General features: G+C 42.0%; 2 protein-coding genes across 10 annotated transcripts; both read right to left on the reverse strand.

Annotated features, from left to right (window-relative positions):
• Positions 1-239: 239 nt before the first annotated feature.
• Positions 240-6,789, reverse strand: znf711 (zinc finger protein 711). 4 transcript variants are annotated; one of them, XM_061047769.1, is made up of 8 exons: positions 6,601-6,789; positions 5,552-5,633; positions 5,338-5,436; positions 4,130-4,993; positions 3,880-4,023; positions 3,611-3,790; positions 3,157-3,345; positions 240-3,064 (listed from the first exon to the last, which is right to left on the reverse strand). In XM_061047769.1, exons 3-8 carry the CDS (start codon positions 5,414-5,416, stop codon positions 1,884-1,886), a joined length of 2,637 nt encoding a protein of 878 aa, XP_060903752.1. In that variant the 5' UTR covers positions 5,417-5,436; positions 5,552-5,633; positions 6,601-6,789; the 3' UTR covers positions 240-1,883. The 4 variants fall into 4 exon arrangements, with proteins under 4 accessions (XP_060903752.1, XP_060903753.1, XP_060903750.1 ...); XM_061047770.1 differs by having other exon boundaries at positions 3,211-3,345; positions 3,880-4,026; positions 6,601-6,786; XM_061047767.1 differs by having other exon boundaries at positions 3,880-4,026; positions 6,601-6,785.
• Positions 6,790-7,173: 384 nt separating this feature from the next.
• zgc:66447 (SLAIN motif-containing protein-like) lies at positions 7,174-18,685 on the reverse strand. Of its 6 annotated transcripts, none has more exons than XM_061047775.1 (9): positions 18,346-18,678; positions 17,236-17,883; positions 14,041-14,177; positions 12,079-12,198; positions 10,332-10,472; positions 9,748-10,077; positions 9,463-9,606; positions 8,338-8,626; positions 7,174-8,205 (listed from the first exon to the last, which is right to left on the reverse strand). In XM_061047775.1, exons 2-9 carry the CDS (start codon positions 17,877-17,879, stop codon positions 8,151-8,153), a joined length of 1,860 nt encoding a protein of 619 aa, XP_060903758.1. In that variant the 5' UTR covers positions 17,880-17,883; positions 18,346-18,678; the 3' UTR covers positions 7,174-8,150. The 6 variants fall into 6 exon arrangements, with proteins under 6 accessions (XP_060903758.1, XP_060903759.1, XP_060903755.1 ...); XM_061047776.1 differs by having other exon boundaries at positions 8,323-8,626; positions 17,236-17,888; XM_061047772.1 differs by having other exon boundaries at positions 17,236-17,888; positions 18,236-18,678.
• Positions 18,686-19,993: the final 1,308 nt, after the last annotated feature.

Genomic DNA, 19,993 nt, shown 5'->3' on the forward strand with positions numbered 1-19,993 from the left:
ATATTTTAGTAACATCCTACATGTCTTCCCTGAATAAGGTTTCCCTGTAAACCCTCTGTAAGTCCTGTCCTCTTTTCAATTTAAATACCAACTGAGATTGAATTGCAAAAAACTGAACACTATAACCTGCAACATTTATATGCAAATAGCTGTTCATTAGTGATACTATGAAGCACTATGTCTTTCTAATGTCATATAATAGTTGATTTATTTTTCTAGGACAGAGGACAAAAAGCGTAAAAAAGATAATTGTTTATTTTGGTTCTTCCCCGCCAGTAGTTTATCCACAATCAGACTGAAAGAAAATATAGACTAAGGTACACGAAATGCAGGGATTTTTTAATATATACCACAATTAATTTCATGGAGACAGCTTTATGTGCATACTTTAAAGACTACTGCCAATATGATGACCACTGACTTGATGGGAATAATGGGTCGGGTTATTTGGGACTGCAGGACGAGGGTCTGGGAAACTTGTTAGTGAGCACAAACAAAACACAAAACCCAATCACTTATCCATAGAACAAAACAACTAATGGTTTCACCCACCACTTTCAATCACAATTCAGTTCTGATGCAGTGATGGATCACGCTCATTAGCTAGCGATAACACTCAAAACAATGCTCACCTTTACCAACTCACAAAGCTCTGTAATTGTTTATCATCTAGGTTTTTTATATTTATATATATGTATATATAGTTGTGTGGGTGTGTCACACATGTAATTAAAATATTAAAAAAAGGTTAATAAAGTGCTTTCTACTGACTCAAACACACAATCTCTGGGAGAATGGCATTGATACAGCATGTTTGAGAGTTAAAAATCACTTATTTTTTTATTAGCGGTGTTCATCAGTGCTTAAGGGACAAAGACCAACAGATGTAAGGCATGATTGCAATCAAATGGTTAGCTGAGAGATCACATCTGTGTCACAGATAACATCACACACACACACACACACACACACACGCAACTTACACTGGCAGTCAGGTATCACAACTTCAAGGGTTATCAAACGTGAAGTCAACCATCTGTATAGTTCATATTATGATACACCTGTTCATTATCAAACCAGATTTCTTTGTCGCACATGTTGTGCACACTAAAGGGATATTTTTCAATCATACCAACTGCACCATTTATCCTTCTTGTTAGACAATGCTGACTTAACTTTGAAGAAATATTTAAGAGGATAAAGCCTATGTTATACATGATTAACTTCATGGTATTCCAAGTGTTCATGCTTGGGAGGAAAATCCAAAATGATGGAAGTCCAAATGTTTGATTTATTGATATATTTCCTTAAGGTGCTGAATGTTTGTCATCATCACTCAAAACATATTAATGAACTTATAATTGTCCCTGCCCCTTTAAGACCAGATGGCATTGAAAACAAATATCAGGGTAAAAGCTAGTTAATAATGAAAAGAGATACTTGTTGGTACTGTTGGAGGCAAACTCCTCATGTACTCATTCCACATAATCTGAAGAAGTGGCATGAAGCTTACGGAGCAACACTTTCTATTTTACAGGACACAGTCATCTTGCAGCATTTCAGCTGAGTGGGTATAAAAATATAGACATTTGAGACCCTGAATATATGTTCATATGTGATTTTCTGAAACAAAACAAAACACAATTTACAGATGTCCTGCTCAGTGTACACAGTCCTTTTTTAGATTTCAACCCCATCTAAAATGTGTTGTTTCATACCCCTGGAGGGAGGAGGTTTACGCCCATTACAACACAGAATGGCAATTATAATGGTGTCATTCAACAGCCAAAATACACCATTTCTTTGTCAATACACTAAAATCACCTGTGGGTGTGTGAAACAGATTAAATTGGGAGAGGAGTGTGTTTTTGTGTGCGATGACATTACATCAACATGTCTTTATGATGCCTGGCTATGTGCTGGCTCTTCTCCGAAGGCCTCCTAAAGCCCTTCGTGCAGTAGTCGCAGCGGTGGGGGTAGTCCTTGGTGTGAATGGAGATAACATGGCGTTTGAAGCCAGAAGCGTCTGTACTGTTATACTCACAATACTGGCACTGATAGACCTTTCTACCACTGTGTGTCTTCATGTGCTTCTTCAACTCAGCAGGCTGTCGGAAGCCTCGCCGGCAACGCTTGCATTTAAAAGGGAGGTCCTTTGTGTGCAAGGACAGGATGTGGCGACTCAAGGTGAAGGTGTCTGGGGCGTTGAAGTTACAATGCCGGCACTGGTGCACCTTGTTCCCCTTGTGCGTTTCTGCATGTTTCTTCAACTCTGAGGGCCTGTGAAAGCCTTTCTCACACACATCACACTGATGAGGGAAGTCCTTGGTGTGTACAGAGATAATGTGTCGTTTCAGGTCACTGGAGTTGGTGCTCTTGTGCTCACAGTGTGGGCACTGGTGGGTCTTGTGGCCTTGCACCATCTCTATGTGACGCTGGAGTTCCCGTGCATCTGCATAAGCTTGAGGACAGTGGCTGCATTTGAATGGCAGATCTGCACCGTGCTTGCTCTTAATGTGAGTCTTTAGGTTGGACTGATCTGCACAGCGGAACTCGCAGTGCGGGCAGTGGTAGGGCTTCTCACCTGTGTGGGTCCGCATGTGTTTCTTCAGCTCTGATGGATGGCGAAAACCTTTGGCACACTCAACACACACATGAGCAAAGTTCTTACTGTGCACAGCCAGCAGGTGACGGTTGAGCAGACCCTGTTCTGCCGTCTCATAATCGCAGTACTTGCAGTGATGCAGTTTGGGCTCTCTGTCTTTGACGATGAGCTTGTCAGAGCCCAGGGGGCTGGACTCATGGTAACGCCGTGTGTACTCTGTGTATTCTGGAGAGCGCTCACAGTTGTGACTCAGCAGCTTATGACTCTCCAAGTGGTTGTGGAAACTGACCTTCTTGTTGGTGGTGAAGTCACAGTCTGTACATTGGTACTTCTTCTTGAGCAGGTGGTCCGGGTGGTTCTTCATGTGGCATTTGAGGAAGCCCCGTGAGCGAAACTTCTTTCCACATATGTGACAGGGGTAGACGGTCAAAGGCATTCCATCTGGTCCAATGATCACAGCTGGAAGAAATGATTGATATAAAATAAGTTATAATGAACAAATGTTTAACAAAATCAATGGAATGTGCTTATTGTCAAATTAAACAAATCACCTGATTCAACACAAACAAAAGGCCGAACATCACAAGATTGAATGCTGTTCATACCAGTCTGACACTGCCGTGTATCTCCTTTCTTCTTTTTCTTAGGTTTTGGTTTGATTGTACGGTTAGCACTGAGCCCTTCTCGGATTTGCAAAAATGGTGTTGAGGCTCCATTCTTCACCTGATCAATTGTGTTACCTGCACAGACAGATTACTTTATCAACAGGATGTGAAACTTTTCTTTGTGACACGATACAAAGGGTTTGTTTCAAAGAGTTTTCTGTTTTGAAGTATCATATTTGTTTTACAACTGCCAAGACATAGGCAAAAGAAATCTAAAACTAAGATGGACGCACTTCAGCCTCCTCTGACTAATCTCTCCAGTTTGACACTCTCTTACTGAGAACAAGTCAAAAACATGTCTGACAAAATTGACTAATTTTTAGTTCACAGAGGAACATACTAATGTCATCATCGTCATCCTCATCACTGTCATCCTCATCATCCTCTTCTTCTTTTGGATGGTTCTTGACTGCCATGTACACCATCTTGTCACGGCCAACTCCGAGTCTGCCTGATGATGCAGCTTCAAGGTCAGGATGGCCATTCTGGTAATCATCCTCTGTTATGACCTCGGTTCCTCCTGAAAAAACAAGCCTAATGTTTTTTACAATGTAATTTACAAGAAAATAATCTAAGTTTAAATTTTGTAGATGTGAATTAGTTAATTACCTAGATCATCATCTGCTTCAGCTTTGAAGATGTAGACTTTGATGACCTCGGAGCCGTCGTCCTCTTTAGATTCCTTGTCTTCCATCACCTCAGTGCTGATCTCAAGGGGAGTATCTCCAATGTCCAGCTTCTCTCCCACCTCATCTACTACAGTAACACAATACGTTTTGGTTATCAAACATGTGGAGTAATAAAACATGCACTTACACAAATGTAGTTTGCTATGAATTCATAAGAAAAACTGTCTTACAGGAGATCATGAGGTAATCCTCCGAACTGCTTCTTGCATCATCGTCCTCATCTGTCTGCAAGGGAACAGCCTCTGTTGGCAGCTGCTCATGGATTATTGTCTCAGCATTAGCTTCCGTCACCATCAAACCTTCTGATACAAGCTGATGGTCCAGTGTATTGTCCTGGTGCTCAGACAGAAGCTCTGCCACAAACACCTGGTCTGGCATGTCATCGTGGTGGTGGTTTGAGTCCTGGATGAGGTCTGAAGTGAGGACATGATGGTGATGATGGGGATCCAGTGTTTCCTCTATCGCGACCTCTGTGCCCAGAATATTCTCAGGCATAATCACGCTGTGTTGTGAGGAAACTATGTCTTCAGTGGTCATTTCATGGTCCTCCACTACTTGAGATTGAAGACTTTCTACATCTACTTCTAGACCCTCCACAACCTCAGCTTCTAAACCCTCCACTTCCACCTCCTCCTCAAGCCCCTCAACAACGTGAGCCTCAAGATCCTCAACATCTACTTCGGTTTCCAGGCCTTCAACCACCTCTGCTTCGAGACCCTCCACTTCCACCTCTGCCTCAAGGTCCTCAACAACCTGAGCCTCCAGCTCTACAACATGTGTCTGTAGCTCCTCGACCACTTCTGCCTCCAAGCCCTCGACGTCTGCATGTAAGCTTTCCACCACTTCAGTCTCCAGTCCTTCCACAACCTCAGTCTCCAGTCCATGAACCACCTGAGTTTCTAGGCCTTCCACCTCAAGTTCATGTTCCAGGAGGATGCCGTCATCCGTCATCACATCAGACAGAAGCATACCCTCGGGCACAGACACCACAATGTGCTCCCCGTCAATATGGGCAAGACCCCCCATGCCAGCAACTGTAAACACAAGACAGAGACAGGTACATGACTAAAGGTTTCAAGCTACTAAATGATAATAAATGCCCAAATTTAAGTCATTCTAGCTTTTGGAACTACACAAAAGATGTCTTGGCATCTTTGCACACGTTTGAGAGTGTATCACCTTCTTGCTTCATCTATGCCATTAATCGAATATTCTAAATAGTAATTGCACAAGTGAGAAATGTCAGATGACATATTTTAGAGCGCTGAGCTTAATCTTTTCACTTAAGAGGTATTTCGCCTTCGATTGTATTTTGCATATTGGCATTAAAATACTTGTGGAAAGTATGATTATAACCATATATTACTTGACCACCTACCAAAGTCTTGCATGATCATAGCATGGGGCATCTTCAGCTCCTGAGTGTGAAGCTCCAACACCCCTCCTCCTTGATCCATGTCTTCACTCAGAAAAATGACTGAAAATTGCATGCTGTGTTAGCTCTTTACGTTCACTTTGTCAGTTTGCACCATTAGAATGAAAGTGAATGCAAAAATGGACATTGGACCTCAGTGGCCTGTTTTGATACATACCTTCACATTTGATGACAAACGCTTAGAATAAAACCCATTAGATAGTTGATGTGATTCCTCTCATCAAGGTTATTAATCCCCCCTATAAAAAAAACAAACAAAGAAAACAATGAAAACTAACTGGAGAACAGGCCATAAATCACTTCAAAGATTTTAAAAACAAAATGTGTACATTGAGGACTGCAGTTGTTTTTTTTGACCACTGGCTCCATCCATTGCCCGAGAAGAGTACTACAGCCTGCCTCAACCTACCGACATGGAGCTTTACACCTGAAGCTGGTGTGATGGCTGCAGGAAGCCCCGCTGAAACAAAGGGCTGACCCGCCCAGTTTGCATTAGGACGACCAGTACCGCGACAGCAACTTTAACAGCTCTTTTTAAAAAAATGAGCCCTCTACTTGTTTATGTAGGAGGAAAATAAATGTCATCACATGACTTTTTCCAACATATCTGCAGTGGTCTGTTATGGCGTCCCTGACTTCCATAGATAAATCGTTTAAAAATCAATCTGGGCACTTTGCTTACAGCGTTATCAATTTAAAATAGGTCTTGTTAAATAGGCACTGTTTATATTAAACTACACAGGCTCGGAATTTATGGCCGCCAATGAAAGTACCGCAGACATTATGCAATGCATTCTTTGCGCGGCTACCGCCCTCCACCCACTGGAGCTAACTAGCAGGAGAGCTAGGGCTTCTACCCTCAACGCCATTTTGTTTTAGCACATAAGCTAACCCAAGGGATGCGACAACCCATATAATTTCGTCGTCTGAAACTCTTATTTCACACGACGAAACAATATAAGTAAAGATTTTTATCCAACACAATAAACCGATGTGTGTATAGCGATTATACTCTAGCGTGTTTCTTGAGTATGTGCGACGACGACCGTCCATTCGGCTAGCTAGCTTGCTAAGCTAACAGGTGCAGCTTGTGCCGCATTATCTTCCATGTTGTTTTTCGAAAAGGATGAAAGAGGCCCGCTACGGCCGACTGGGCCTTTGTGTCTAATTCCACCTACACTACTGACTGATTCAAAATAATTTTACCTGAATACGTCGTCTTCTGACTCTATCGGTGTATCTCCCTCTTCTCAGTTTTGTCTGTTATTGTTTTGGTTTATTTTTGACGGTAAGCTAAGTGCGGCCTGCAGTTTTGGATCCCCGGGCACCCTTTGCTAGGCCTCGGCCAATCAGCTTGCTTCCTGACAAGCAGAGGGAGGGCGGGGGGCAGACAATGCGTGGCCTCGTTTACCGCTGATCCCTTACTATTTGCGTCATGCATATGAGAGCAGAGTTACATTACACTGACATTCTCTAAACGGGACCGTATTTGCGGGCGGCTCTGAGACACAACATTGATCTTTTATCAGATTATGATTTTTTTTTTTTTTTGAAATCTTATTGCAGACTGCGCTTGCAGACTTTGTATGCGCAGATGAGGCCTGTAGGCCATTTTGTCACATGGGGGTGGGTAGCGTCAAGCAGCACACAGTTGAGAAGCGTTTGCAAATACACGCAGGAAATGCTGCAGATGCACCACAGTGTGACTAATTAGCCTTTGATGAAAAAACACCACGATTTGTGCATTAATTTGCTAAAAAATAAACAGTAATACTGCAATACAGTTTCAGAGTAGACTTTAATATTAATTTTCTCAACAGCATTTAATTTTCAGAGGCACTCTGCATCAGGGTGCATAGCTGTCTAAGGCAGTGGCCTTCGTGCATAAACATTTTCTTTTCTTCTTTTTTTTTTTTACAGTGGTATGCAAAAGAAAACACTTGAAACCACCACTAGATATGCAGTAGAAATGCCTGGAAAATACAGTACCATTACAATAGCTTTCATGAATCAAGATTACTTCTGGAATTAGAAAGAGTGTTGCAGCTGAAAACGCACCTTGGCACAAACCATAGTTTTTTTTGTATTATTTATAAGGGCAGTGTGGTTTACAGGACTTGAATTGGTGTGTATTCAAATAGCAAAGCACAAATACAACACAAACCTTAAGAAAATTTCACTATGAATCAATCCAACATTCATAAATTCACACAGATCATTTGGGACACATGGGGGATTTGTCGTATTGCAGTTATGTAATGATCGATAGGCTGTAATGTTAAGATAACAAAACTAAGCATGCAGCACTCAGCACCTTCATCTAGTTGTAATTCACAATGGAAAAAAAAGGAACAAACCAACAATATCTTCATTTAAATTGTCTTCATATGATTTACACCAACAGAACAGTACTACAACTCTTGATATTCCAGGGGTTTCTCACGATCACCATAGAAAAATAAGTAAAATTGACACAAACGAATCTTCTGGAAGCTCTCAATTGGTCCAACACGAGTGGAGTGTGCACATGTGCCGTCTTGTCTGCCTACACATCCTGTGGTCTCTGTGTGGGTTGACAATACTTCATGCAAGGGGAAGAGATGAGTTTCAAGTACGAATCCAGTGCAGCCCAGTTTGAAATAGGGGACCAAAAGGTTGTACAACACATTTGTGAGTCTTTTTGTACTATAAGAGGCAAGGTGGGGAGAGGTCAGGTGAGGGTTGAAGCAGTGAACATCCTTCATCACAGGCCAGACTCAGTAACAGCCATCTTTCCAGGATTCATCTGAGATTTTGGTCATTCCCAAAGACCTATTAATGAAACAGGAAGATAGTTTCCTCTCACAGGGGAATCCAAACATCCAAATTGAATGATTTCAAACTAGCAGAAATGATTAAAATGAACATTTCTCTACTATTTAACATTACCATTTAGGTGCTCACCTCCTCGTAGGCTGTGAAAGTTTACTCCTGGTGGATGCTGATGGTGCAGCCTGTCCTCGGCCCACCGCAGGTCTCCCCGCCCCAGTGGAGGCCCTTCCAGGTATGTAGGCTCCACTGTTGGCAGACCCCGGGGACTGGACCCTGCGGCCCCTTTCTGCAGGTGGTGCTTGAACAACTGGCAGACCCCTGGAAGCCTGACGACCAGCTGCCATGGGAGTGACGGCTTTAACTGGAGCCCGCAGGGAGAGAGGGGACTGACCATTGCTACGCAGCCGACTAGAAGCCATCCCTTAGGTGGAAGAAAAGCAAAGTGGTAAAACAGAATCTCAACCAAAGACTGCTTTTTAAGACCACTTTAAATATCAGATAACTCCTCTTGTGGCTTGTAGGAGTTGAAGGCAAACCTGTGAGGTAGCAGTGCTGGATTACTGCAAAGGAATGGAGTCATCATGTAGCGGGTAAGTAAAAGGAGAGTTACCTGTACAACATCTGGGGTACATCAGGAAAGATACATGGTCGGGAAAGAAGTAGGGCAAAATGTGGGGTTGGGAAGAATTAGACTGTCGGTTAGATCAGTAGCCCTGTTACGATGTAACTGGTGATATTAAACCTTTTTTGGAAGAGAGTAGCAGTATGAAAACTTCCCTACTTTTGTCTTCCTGTAAAAAATCTGGATTTTTTTAATCTATGCACAATCACATTTACATTATATAAGTTATAGTTGTTTGCTGGTTTATTATGGGTCAAATTTGTTTATGAAGAAGTGCACACACTCTGAGTAAGCAACAAAACTCCTTGCATGCATCCTTAATAACTTACTAACATGCAGAATTAATTACTGACTCTCTGACTCTCCCCAAACTGCCTTTTCTGGTTCAGTGCTGTCCTCTGCAAACCTGTGGAAGAGTGAGCAACTATCGAAAACAGTGAGTATCATGTCACTCGTGGCCACATGAAAGATGTAAGCTTCATCAGTGCCTAAAAATCTTCCCAATTATTTGCTGTAGTCATTGAGAGGTTAGGAGGTGGTAGGATAAGAGTGAGAATTCAATGGGCTGATGGCAGGGAAAAAGCATGTGTTATGTCAGAGGAATGGTGCAGACCAGGTGAAGTGGGTAGGGTTACCTGTGGAGGGGGAGTGTGGAAGGCGGGACATGCGGTTGCCAGAGCTCTGGAGGTTAGCCTCCATGCTGCGGCTGTTTCTGACTGCCTCCAGGGAACGTAGGCTGGTGCGGGGGGCCAAATTAGGCATGCTGTGCCTCAACTCCTCTGGAACCACACATACAAACGGATTTAGCGACATCATCATGTGTGTCTTATACAGCCTAGATTCAAACAAGAATCTCTGTGGTGGTCACTCTGATCTTGACCTAAGCAATTGAAGCTGAATTATAAATTGTCATAGCCTACCCTCACTCTTGGCAAATTTCAGCAGCTCTGCACTTGGGCCCTGGAGAGATCTTCTGGGTGTTCTTGTGCGTGGTGCAGCGAGTCTGCTGTTGTATTCCTGACCGTGATTGGAGGTGGAGGGAGACAGGCACCTGGGTGAGCCTAATGGCGAAGGGGTGAAGCGATGTCGCCGCTGGGGCATGGAGCAAAACTCGTCCTCTTCGTCCTCCAGGCTGTAACTGTCAAACTCCTGATCGCTGTATGTGCCACCACGGCGCAAGGACTGCAGGGAGGCTGTCGAGCTGCGGCGTGACACAGACGCTGAGCTGGAAGCATAATCCTGCCTCAGACCTGACAGCAAGAATATAAAGTTAAAAAAACCTGCATAAACAGGGAGCCAAGCGAATGCAGGCACATCCACATATAGGTACAAAAAAATTAAAAAGGTTACATAGTACTCATAATACTTGTTGTTTCACTAATACTAACTGTGTTAGTTCAGGTGTTTTCCTTATCAGCTACATACCAGTAGTCTATTTTTCAGAATTTGGGAACATAATCATATGCGACTTCCAGCATATCATGTGCACAACACCTTTACTTACTTTCTTCCTGCAGGCGAGCCATAATCTGGACATCAGTGAGGTCCTGCAGCTTGTAGCCCATAGAGATGGAGTCATCTGATGTGCTGAGCTCGCTGTCTATAGAGGACTGGGAGCTCAGCGCTGACTGCATGCTAGTGACACCTGTAAACAAAAAGAAAAAAAAATGTGTTATAACATTGCCAACTAACTAGACAAATGTCACTACATTACCCAGCGTTTCTGTGAGTCGCCTCCGTTTGTGTTGCAGAGAATCACCTTCAAATCTCAAATAAAAGTCAGTACTAAAAGAATGGTCAAATTGATACAATAAGACACATTGGAATATGAGGCCAAAGTAAAGCTCTGTCTTGATCAAAGGGCCCCTTTCATACCATTTAATTAGTTTGACAAACATTAGGCTATCACCTATGTGTTGATGACCTAATGTTGGCTGCTCACTCCAGTAAACACGGTGTGTTAACTGGACTAAGCCACAAAGACTAGATTCTACACAAAGAATTCAACAGAGGCTTTCTGACTAGAAATATTAAAACAAAGCACTTGTGCGCTATCCCATTTCAGGATACATTTAGATTGAAGTTCAATATTCACTCAGTGGATCTGAATATTAGTTATACGACTACATCAATATTTGAGGTTAAGGAGGGAAATCTTTGTTTTATTATCACATTTGCTGCATTTAGAAATCACAACTCTCCACCGGACTGCACTCCAGCCCTGCCCAGCAACATAGGTCTAGAAAAAGAGCGGTCTGTTGACGATGCAGGAAAGCTGTATGCAAAGTCACCCTTCCAGGCATGTCTGTCTGATACAAGCCCAAACTCTTAGACTGACACAAACAGAAGTGACTATAATCAACCAGGGGCATTTGGTTATGTAAAAAGTCCAGGATTAGATAGAGTCATCACCCACAAGCAAATGCATTTACAAGTCCATGCAAAGAATTGTTACATACTTTCACTACGACATTAGCATTGTTGGTCTGTACACAGGAAGTGCAACAATGAGGTATAAAATACAAGGGAAAGAAACCAAAGACCAACACAGGGTTAGATCACCAACATTATACTTTTTTTTTTTTTGATAGCTAAGCATCGTGAAACAACTTCAAAACACATGATTTCTATGCCCTACAGTCAAAATGTCATATGCTGTTCTTCATTGATGACCAAAAGCCTAAATATGATAAGTGTTTATTTATATCTGCAAGGCACACATTATGCCCACTCATTTGAAAAAAAAAAGCAGACGAACTCAAGCAAAGCTAACAAGAGTGAGATTACATCTGTTAGTTTTCTTGATGAATCTATAACAGATCTATAATGGTTCTTGTCGTGATCTAAGGAAAGCTTGAGGGATGCAGTTTGTGGTGAATATCAGCAACATTTGTCATGCATTTAGCCTCCAAGTACAGACTTGCTTTTTCCCTTTTTGGGTAAATTATTCCTTTCCATAATTTTCTACATTAGTACATAAGTATTTGTTGCTTTTGAATGGTGAACATTAAAGAACAGCATACGCATCACATGTTTATCATGGTAAAACATGCCAGACTGCCATTTAGGTCTTCACAAATTACCATTCAGAATCCCCAAGAGGTCACATTGTTGATGCATTGGTGCACACACACACACACACACACACACACACACATCAGCTGACCTACATCCTTATTATAACTGACGTCAGCCCCACTGTCGTGTTGAGCAGAAATTGATGAGCACAGTGTGTTAATGTCATGCCATACCTGAGCTGCCACAGGTTAGTAGGGATTTGTTAGTTGATTTGTGGTACCCAGGAGAGATCAGGCCTGATGCTGAGCCTCCCTCTGCTGACGGGCTACTGTACATGTTCCTCCATCGAGACGCTGCAGGGAACAGGAGAGGAGAGAAAGGACGTGATCAGAGAAGAAAGAGATGACATATAGAAAGAGACATGAAGAAGAGCCAAACATTGGTTTGGATCAAATGAAAGTACATCAATGGTCCCTTTTTGATCACACAAAGGCAACAACAGATGCAGAGTGGTTAGTTGTGGTCGAATTGCCTTTTTGGGCGGCTCCTTTGTTTTACGAAGGTGTGGCAACACAAAGGGCAGGGTCAGGGTGGATCCCAGGATGTGGTGATTAATAAATAACTGGTCTCACTGCTGTACAACAATGGGCCAAATGAAAGGAGAATCAACATCTCTGGGTTGTTGTCGGGGTTGTTACAGAAGGACACAATGTAAATGTGCACCATTGAACAAGTGTAGCTAGAAACAGATGGTGCAGGCCTAAACAGTGACAAAAACAATTGTGAAGCAGTTTAACACCATAACATCCAATATTATTTTGACTGCATTTCACATAAAAAATGTCATCAAAAGTACAAAAAAATAATTTCCTAATCTTTTACAGACTGAGATAAAAGGTATTTTATGGGGCTGTCATGAAACGTGGATTCTTTTGTCCAACCAGTTGCAATAAGACATTTTTGATCTGAGAATGTGCCATAGTATTATCACATTTTTAAAACCAAAAAAGCCACTGTGCTTCTTTTAAACGGTACAGCAGAAGGATGTGATCCTCAGGCTTTATGAGCTCTGGTAGTTTTGTGTCTAGCATACAGAGGAGAGTTAGAACAAACCAAACTGATGTGTGGAGAGGTGTGTGTGATTATATTGCAGCAGCAGGATGTCATTTGCGCGTGATTTAAATCAAGGTAAACACAGTGGACTGATGCAATGAGAGGTTGCAAATGTGTCAACACATTCTGAAAAGAAAGAATTGAATCACTGAAGGAGAAACTTTTGTAAGTGCAGAGCCGTTTTCCCACAAAAAATTCTGAAAGAATAAGTCAAATCACGTTTTAAATAAAAGACACCCGTCTACTTTTTGATGTAATTTTCAAGCAAAAGTTATAAAGTCAAACCAAAGCACCATTTTCATTCATAATGAAGTTATAAAATAAGTTCATTTAGAAAGCTTGATAGCTAACCATACAGTGTCTGCATATTGCTTCCAGTCTCGGTGTGAATAGCGTTGGCGTTCAGGTTCTGCAGTTTGCAAGAAGCCAGAGAAGTGGGCGGGATGAATAATATATGTGATCTGTTGGATCGGACACAAACTTCTGTCCACACATAAGAGGCATACACGCCATGTACACATCACTCTGGCTTTGTCTTAGGACTAAAACACACACAGAACTGTGCACACACAAAGAGGAGGTGAGCAGTAAATAAGAGCACAGCGGCACGATTCACAGCAGGCGTTAAGACTCTCACCCTGTGGCACCGACATGTGACTCAAAGATCTTCAGATTCAAAAAAGTGTTCCATTTATAAAGGGAAAGAATAGAAAATCTAATAATCAAATATTTTGCCTGCTGTATTTCAAAGCGTCTCATGTGAAAATGAATGTATTCTTTAATTTAGTGCAGTGGTTCTCAACTGATGGTTCGGGACCCAAAAGTGAGTCGCGGGGCCGTTTTCAGTGGGTTGCGAATATGTGCTTGGAAGAACATTGTGTCAATAGTCTGTGAAGTGCTTTTTAAACATATTTGTTTTGTTCCTTTGCTCTGTCACATGTTTTGTACCATCTGAAGTCTATACAACACAAATTTTCTTTAAATAACTCTGATTGGTTTAAAAATTTTAGAAAATTGGGTGGTGATTTTTGATGGCGGGTCCTGAGGCCATACTAGTTGAGAACCACTGATTTAGTGCATACATTGGTCCAAGCGGCTGATAAGGGTCCGACAAGCCATTTCCGTCTCTGGACTGCGGTGGTCGAGAGCCTGCCGACACCACTTCAATGGAGACTCTGGGCCTTGATCTGCCACTTGCTTTTTGGGTGACACGTACAACCTGTAGGTGGGGAAAGAAAAAAAAATGAAGAGAGGAAACGAGGGCAATTCCAACAAGTAAAACGGATTGGAAGAGTAATACAGGTTTCGGGGAAACTGAGGTTGGGTGACTGCAGCTCAGGGCTCAAACCTAATCTACTTTTTGTTAAACACTCTAGTCAGAAGTGTCGGTAGCTGCAGAGCAAAAGATTGGAATAAATACAAGCCAAAGATTAGTGTGGACTACTGGCCTCAATGGTATGCGTCCAATAGATTTGAGCATGCCATGCACAGTCTGAATGTTTTTCATCTTGTAAATCATAGGCATGACTGAGCATGGGCGGCACTAGCACCCAGCAACTAAATGCTTAGTTAAGGCAGCTTAGCACCACACAAACAAGCAGGCTGTTTAAACACGTTAAAGAATGATATCAGATCAAACAGAGTGAGTCAAAACTGATGCACCTTTTAAACATCCTTATCACAGCCTGAGTCTGCTGCACTATGACTGCCTGTAGAAATGCAATAATCCTGTTTTGGATGAAAATGATTGTTATCCTAGTCAGACAGTTCAAATGTAGTATCAGAATTCAAATATGGCTTCATTTTAACTTGCAAAGCAGAAAAACCTTTCCATCAAATCTACCCAGTGGGTTTTTATGAAGCCACACGACACCTGACAAAATCAAAACTTGACTTTGTGTTTCCAAATCCAACTCCGAGATGTGTCAAGTGTTGAGTTGCCCATACGCTTTGAACGGGTGATCACATGGGCTGATCTTTTGAGTTGGATTCACAAAAGACGCTGACTGACCGGTTCTTTACCAATCAACTACAAATCATCCTCCCATTGGACAAACACAAAAGCACCCATTTCCCACTGAAACGGGCAACAATACAGGGAGCAAAATTCAGGCCACACATCCGTCCATGGAGCAAATCTTTCCTGTGTGTGTGTGTGTGTGTGTGTGTGTGTGTGTGTGTGTGTGTGTGTGTGTGTGTGTGTGTGTGTGAGAGTGTGTGAGAGACTACTTCTTTCATACACAGGGTTTCTGTGTTTGATGTGGAATAATGACGTGCAGGCTGCTTGAGGTTGATCCATTCACACGTGAGTTTTGGTCACAGGTTTTCACCAGGCTGTTGCCATTCACACAAGAAACAGGTCTGCATCAGCAGTTCCATTAAAACCAAACCTAACCAATAAACATATCAAACCAAACATAAATCTATGTGGCAAAGGGATCTGGTGATTTTAAAAGCAGCCTCCGTACAATATTCACACTCAAGAGGGAAAAAAAATGGAGCTACATCCCCGGTTGGTTGTAAAAATGTGTTCATTTATTTAAAAGATTTAAAAGAACATTTTACTCTTGCTAATTTGCTATTTCTCACCTGATATCTCATAACTGATTTATTATTAATACAATAAAAATAGTATTAAATTGGTAATCAAAGCATATGTGTGGGACAACTTGGTAGATTCAACATTATTATATTAATATTAACTCTTACAGTATTTCTTTAATCATTTAAATCATTCCCATATTGTTGTAATATGTTTCTTGCTTTCAGTTTTAAACTAGGAGGTTCGAGTCTGTGTTAAGAATGTAATTGGCTTTTTGCTAAGCTTAAGAGTTCAATAAGCCACATTTCAATAGGTAAACAAAGATCCAGGAGGAAAATAGGCCCAATTTAAGAACAAGGTAGACATTCATCCTGTAATTTTGACTTGATGTTAAAGGTATATTACCTGCCAAATCTAATTAAGAATAAAAACAGATCTCTCTATTGCTCTTAGTTCTGGAGTTTCTGTCTGTGTGTCATGCAGCTCACACAACAGGGGGGCCTCTGATCACATGCTGTGCAATCCCACCCAAAGCAGTTTAGCCATGCGGCAGCATCCAGCCCAGAGCAGATCAGATTATGTTGCCGCTGGGATTACAACATGTTTTGGCTATGATAACCTCACAAAGCACATATGGTATGGCTAATGATGGGGAACTGAAAATAAGTCATGAATGGTCTGCCTGTTAAGCTCTTGGACTAAAGTAGGCATCAGGAACACAACATGGTTCCTGTTAAAAGCAAAGACATTTAAACAAACTAGCTGGAGTGATCTCAAACACAAAAACACAAGTTATCAGTTACAGCCCCTCTGTAATGTTTGTTTTGTTGAATATATTCTGACAATTCAATGAGGAAATGAGTTCAAATTGTTTCTAAACAACATAACCTGCCTTCAGGAGAACTAATGCAAAAGTAGCTTAGTTGATCCTCAGCTCATTTTGTACCAAGGCTTAGAGAATGCAAATAAATGCTGAGTCAAGCGAAACTTAAAAACAATCATTATTAATATACTACTTTTCTGAAATATAACACAGCCTCTGCCTGGAGCATTAGTATTCCTAGACTTGTTGGCATGAAAGGGAATTATTGCTGTTCATCACAACCTGGCAAACAGGTTATGATCATTCATGCCTCATGTTTACCAAGTCGAGATCAGCAGACAACCAACAACCTCACACTGCTTCTGAAATTATTTACTTTTGCGACCTGCCCTTTCTTTGTCCGCCCTGGTGTCGCGTCGCTGTCTTTTGCTCCATACCTAACTCATTTACTCCTTATTACGATAAAAATTCAGAGTTACGGATTCAAATGGTTGTTGCAGCTGAACAAGGCTGCAACAAGGGAAAATAATGCAGTTTCTATCTTGCTCAAAATAAGTCTAACTTTAAATCCAAATAATCTAAAGCTACAGTAAAGCACACAGTCACTGCCCTGAGGGGGACTAGCACACTTTCAAATCAGAGGTTAAAAAAAGAAAGAAAAGCAAATGTGACTCATATGGCTAAAGGGACTCCTCTATCTATACACAAGGGAATGGAAAATGCAAACTTTAAGTGTTGCATCCCTCTAGTTTGTGTTGAGACAAATTTCCCCTGAAGCTAACTCATATGATGAAGAGAGCTTGGTATCTCTCTCATATCTGCAAAAGTGTAAACGCAACACACTAGTTAGTCTAGTAATGACAGAAAGCACATGTTGGATTGGACACAAGCAGTATTGATGATGAAACATACCAACTGTCCTCGTCCTCAATTTCTGCACACTCATCCTCCAAATCTAGGACATCCACCTCATCCAGTGCGGTTTGGTCGACCCCTGAGTCGCTCTCTGCAAGTGTCTCTGACTCGTAACTTCCCTGAGAGGGGCTCTCTGGCGTCTGGCTTTGCCCCAGCGACATTCCCCCTCCGTTGCTGCAGGTCAAGGTGAGAAAGCCCCCACACGGACCCTTTTCATCCTCTTCTACTTCCTCCAGCCTGTTAGCCATGGGCAGGGGGGACATGTCTTCTCCACTGCTGCTGTCCTGCGGGGTCAACAGCTCAAAGTCTGTGCTGCCACTGTGCTCCAATCTGAGGTTGGAGTTGGTCATCCCTTCACAGGCCTGCGTCTCATTGATGTTGACAGCGGCTGTGAGGTTGCCGTTCCCGCTGGAACCTCTGTGGATAATGGTTTTGCTCCCCCTGGTGCGTAGGGTCTCATTCTGGACCTCCAACCTCCGAACTAGCTCCTGCAACTTTCGGACCTCCTCCAACTCCACCCCTGCCAGATCTGGACCACCGTCCACTTCCTCCTGGCACCCAGGATTGGAGCTCTCCAGGAGGCCATTGGGACTGCCAGGGTCGGGTTGTGGGACCACACTGGCACTGTCCGGGACCACCATGCTCCTACTCTATCGGAAGCAGGAAAGCAAACAATAACATTAACATGAGCTCAAGCTTAAAGGGACCATAAGGAAACTCTGGTTATTTTTGCTGAACACTTCAGCATTGCTTGGGCTCTATCTTGTCAACAACTTCACACATTACAGGCATGTTTACAGTAAAGTGTTTCCACTTCAGGCACATCTTTTGTTTTTTTGGCCCGGTGAAGCAGACTCGCCGATTTCTTCAAACCTTCACTTGTGTTTACATGAAGCTGATCAATTCTCTCTCTCCTAGTACCGCTGCTAACTCCACAACTGTAATTAATGTTACTGTTATAAGAGGACCGAGGATGGCTGTACACACTCACATTTACCTCCAGACTTCGAGCATGAAGCAGCTTTGTTATCGCATTTCCAGTCCTACATTAGGTACATTAGGTCAACGTTAGCCTCGTTAGCTTGCCATCAGCAAAAACAATCGTACCGGTGAGTGAGCCGTGTTGTCCTGGTTGTCCCCAGCGAGATGATGACTGAGGTTTGCCCGCCTCCAAGAGCTCAAACTCCTCCGGGCACCAACGACCGCATGAATGGAGCGAGCTAATTACAAACTCCCTGAACTGCCTAGTCCGAAGCTTGATAATGATTGTCGAAGCAGCTCAGTGAGTCTCATTCAGCTAGTCCATATTTCCATGTTGCTGGAGCAGCATCGTCGTTAGCGTTCATTACTGCTAACTAGCTTGTTGATGGTCTTTAGTTAGGCCAATAAGCAGACCTGCAGCAGCACTCGCCCCTCCCCCTACGAGATATCTCCACGGACTGTATTTTCTCTGTTATTTGGCGCCTCCCTCAGGAAACACAAGGTACTGCAACAACATCTCTTTGTAGTCTATGCTGTGGCCATTGGGTGCCGCTGGTTTACAACTCTAATCCTGTCGAGATTCTTGTGAATATTTCTTCCATCTTTTCAAACTTCAACGCAGGAGGGAAACGACATAATTTGCCGCAGTAAAACTGTAAACCCCAATAAATCTTCTGTCCTTAACGACGATTACCAGTGATTCCGTTTAAGATAGCCTAAGTAGCCTACTAGAACTTAATCTAATTCACTCCACTGCACTGCAGGACAAACATCTCGAAACATTTGCAAACAACATTTAAATCTCTTCTAGATAGTTGAATAACTTAAATATGGATTGATTTAAATGTGAGCCATTCAATTTCCCTAATGACAAAGACAAGAAAAAACAGCTTTCCGCTTGTAATATAATAACAGAAAAAAATATATTCATAACAAATAATTGGAACATGCTAAATTACGTAATTTAGTAATGCTATACAAATGCATATGTTTTAAACACAGACAATTTGCATTAAGTACAGAAAACTGTGACTTAAATGTTATTTTTTGTATTGCTGTTTAACACAACTTATCTGTGTTGACTTATTATGTGCAGAAGGTGCTGCCTGCTGGTTTCAAAACCTGTATAACTAGTTTGCGAGAAACACAGAACACGTGTGTTATACACAGCATGCAATAAAAGCACAGGTAGAATGGTTAACAAGGCACATCCCTGTCACAGATAAATGCTGTAGCATAAATCACTCGTCAGTGTTTTGTTTTATTTTTCTGTATATTGCTCTGTGTAATTTTAAGGTTGCTTACCCAGATCATAAGCCTGTCACTTCCTCCTGTCATCATGTCCTCAAATGTTCTTTCTCTTCTTGCAACTAAGTCAGTTGTCATAGTGCAGAGAAAAGCATACACCTGATAATTGGCTAGGAAAAAAATTGCATATACCATTTATTTCTGCAGATTCACATAAATTGTGAACCTACATAATCTTAGTATCTTTATTCCACTCAAAGAAAACAATTTCACTTAAGCTCGTACATGCGGCTGTGAGCATGTTTCAACAGGCTTGTTATGGGAAAAATGAATAAATCACAGCCTTCTTCTCTCAGACTTTCTTGAGCAACCCACATGCGTAGTGTGAGGGAAGAAAAAGTTATCAGCCCCTGATCCATGTGATGCATCTGTAAAGGGTCTCCTAAGCAGCCTAACACTCAAAAGACACAAGGGTTGTAGCAAACATTAGCTTTGAATGTGACACATAGGCTTCCAAAAACTGAAT

The sequence above is a fragment of the Labrus mixtus genome, chromosome 10 (assembly GCF_963584025.1).
Source record: "Labrus mixtus chromosome 10, fLabMix1.1, whole genome shotgun sequence".
In the NCBI taxonomy this organism is placed as follows: Eukaryota; Metazoa; Chordata; class Actinopteri; order Labriformes; family Labridae; genus Labrus; species Labrus mixtus.

What these genes read in the sequence shown, in the direction of transcription:
- znf711 (XM_061047767.1), bottom strand. Translation starts at nt 5,416, where the DNA reads ATGGATCAAGGAGGAGGGGTGTTGGAGCTTCACACTCAGGAGCTGAAG. An exon ending in TGAAGCAGATGATGATCTAG is followed by an intron (nt 3,791 to 3,879) that starts GTAATTAACTAA and finishes TTGTTTTTTCAG; the next exon opens with GAGGAACCGAGGTCATAACA. An exon ending in GGATGACGATGATGACATTA is followed by an intron (nt 3,346 to 3,610) that starts GTATGTTCCTCT and finishes CTGTCTGTGCAG; the next exon opens with GTAACACAATTGATCAGGTG.
- zgc:66447 (XM_061047775.1), bottom strand. Translation starts at nt 17,879, where the DNA reads ATGGTGGTCCCGGACAGTGCCAGTGTGGTCCCACAACCCGACCCTGGC. An exon ending in ACTAACCTGTGGCAGCTCAG is followed by an intron (nt 10,473 to 12,078) that starts GTATGGCATGAC and finishes TTTTGTTTACAG; the next exon opens with GTGTCACTAGCATGCAGTCA. An exon ending in GGCTCGCCTGCAGGAAGAAA is followed by an intron (nt 10,078 to 10,331) that starts GTAAGTAAAGGT and finishes TCTTGCTGTCAG; the next exon opens with GTCTGAGGCAGGATTATGCT.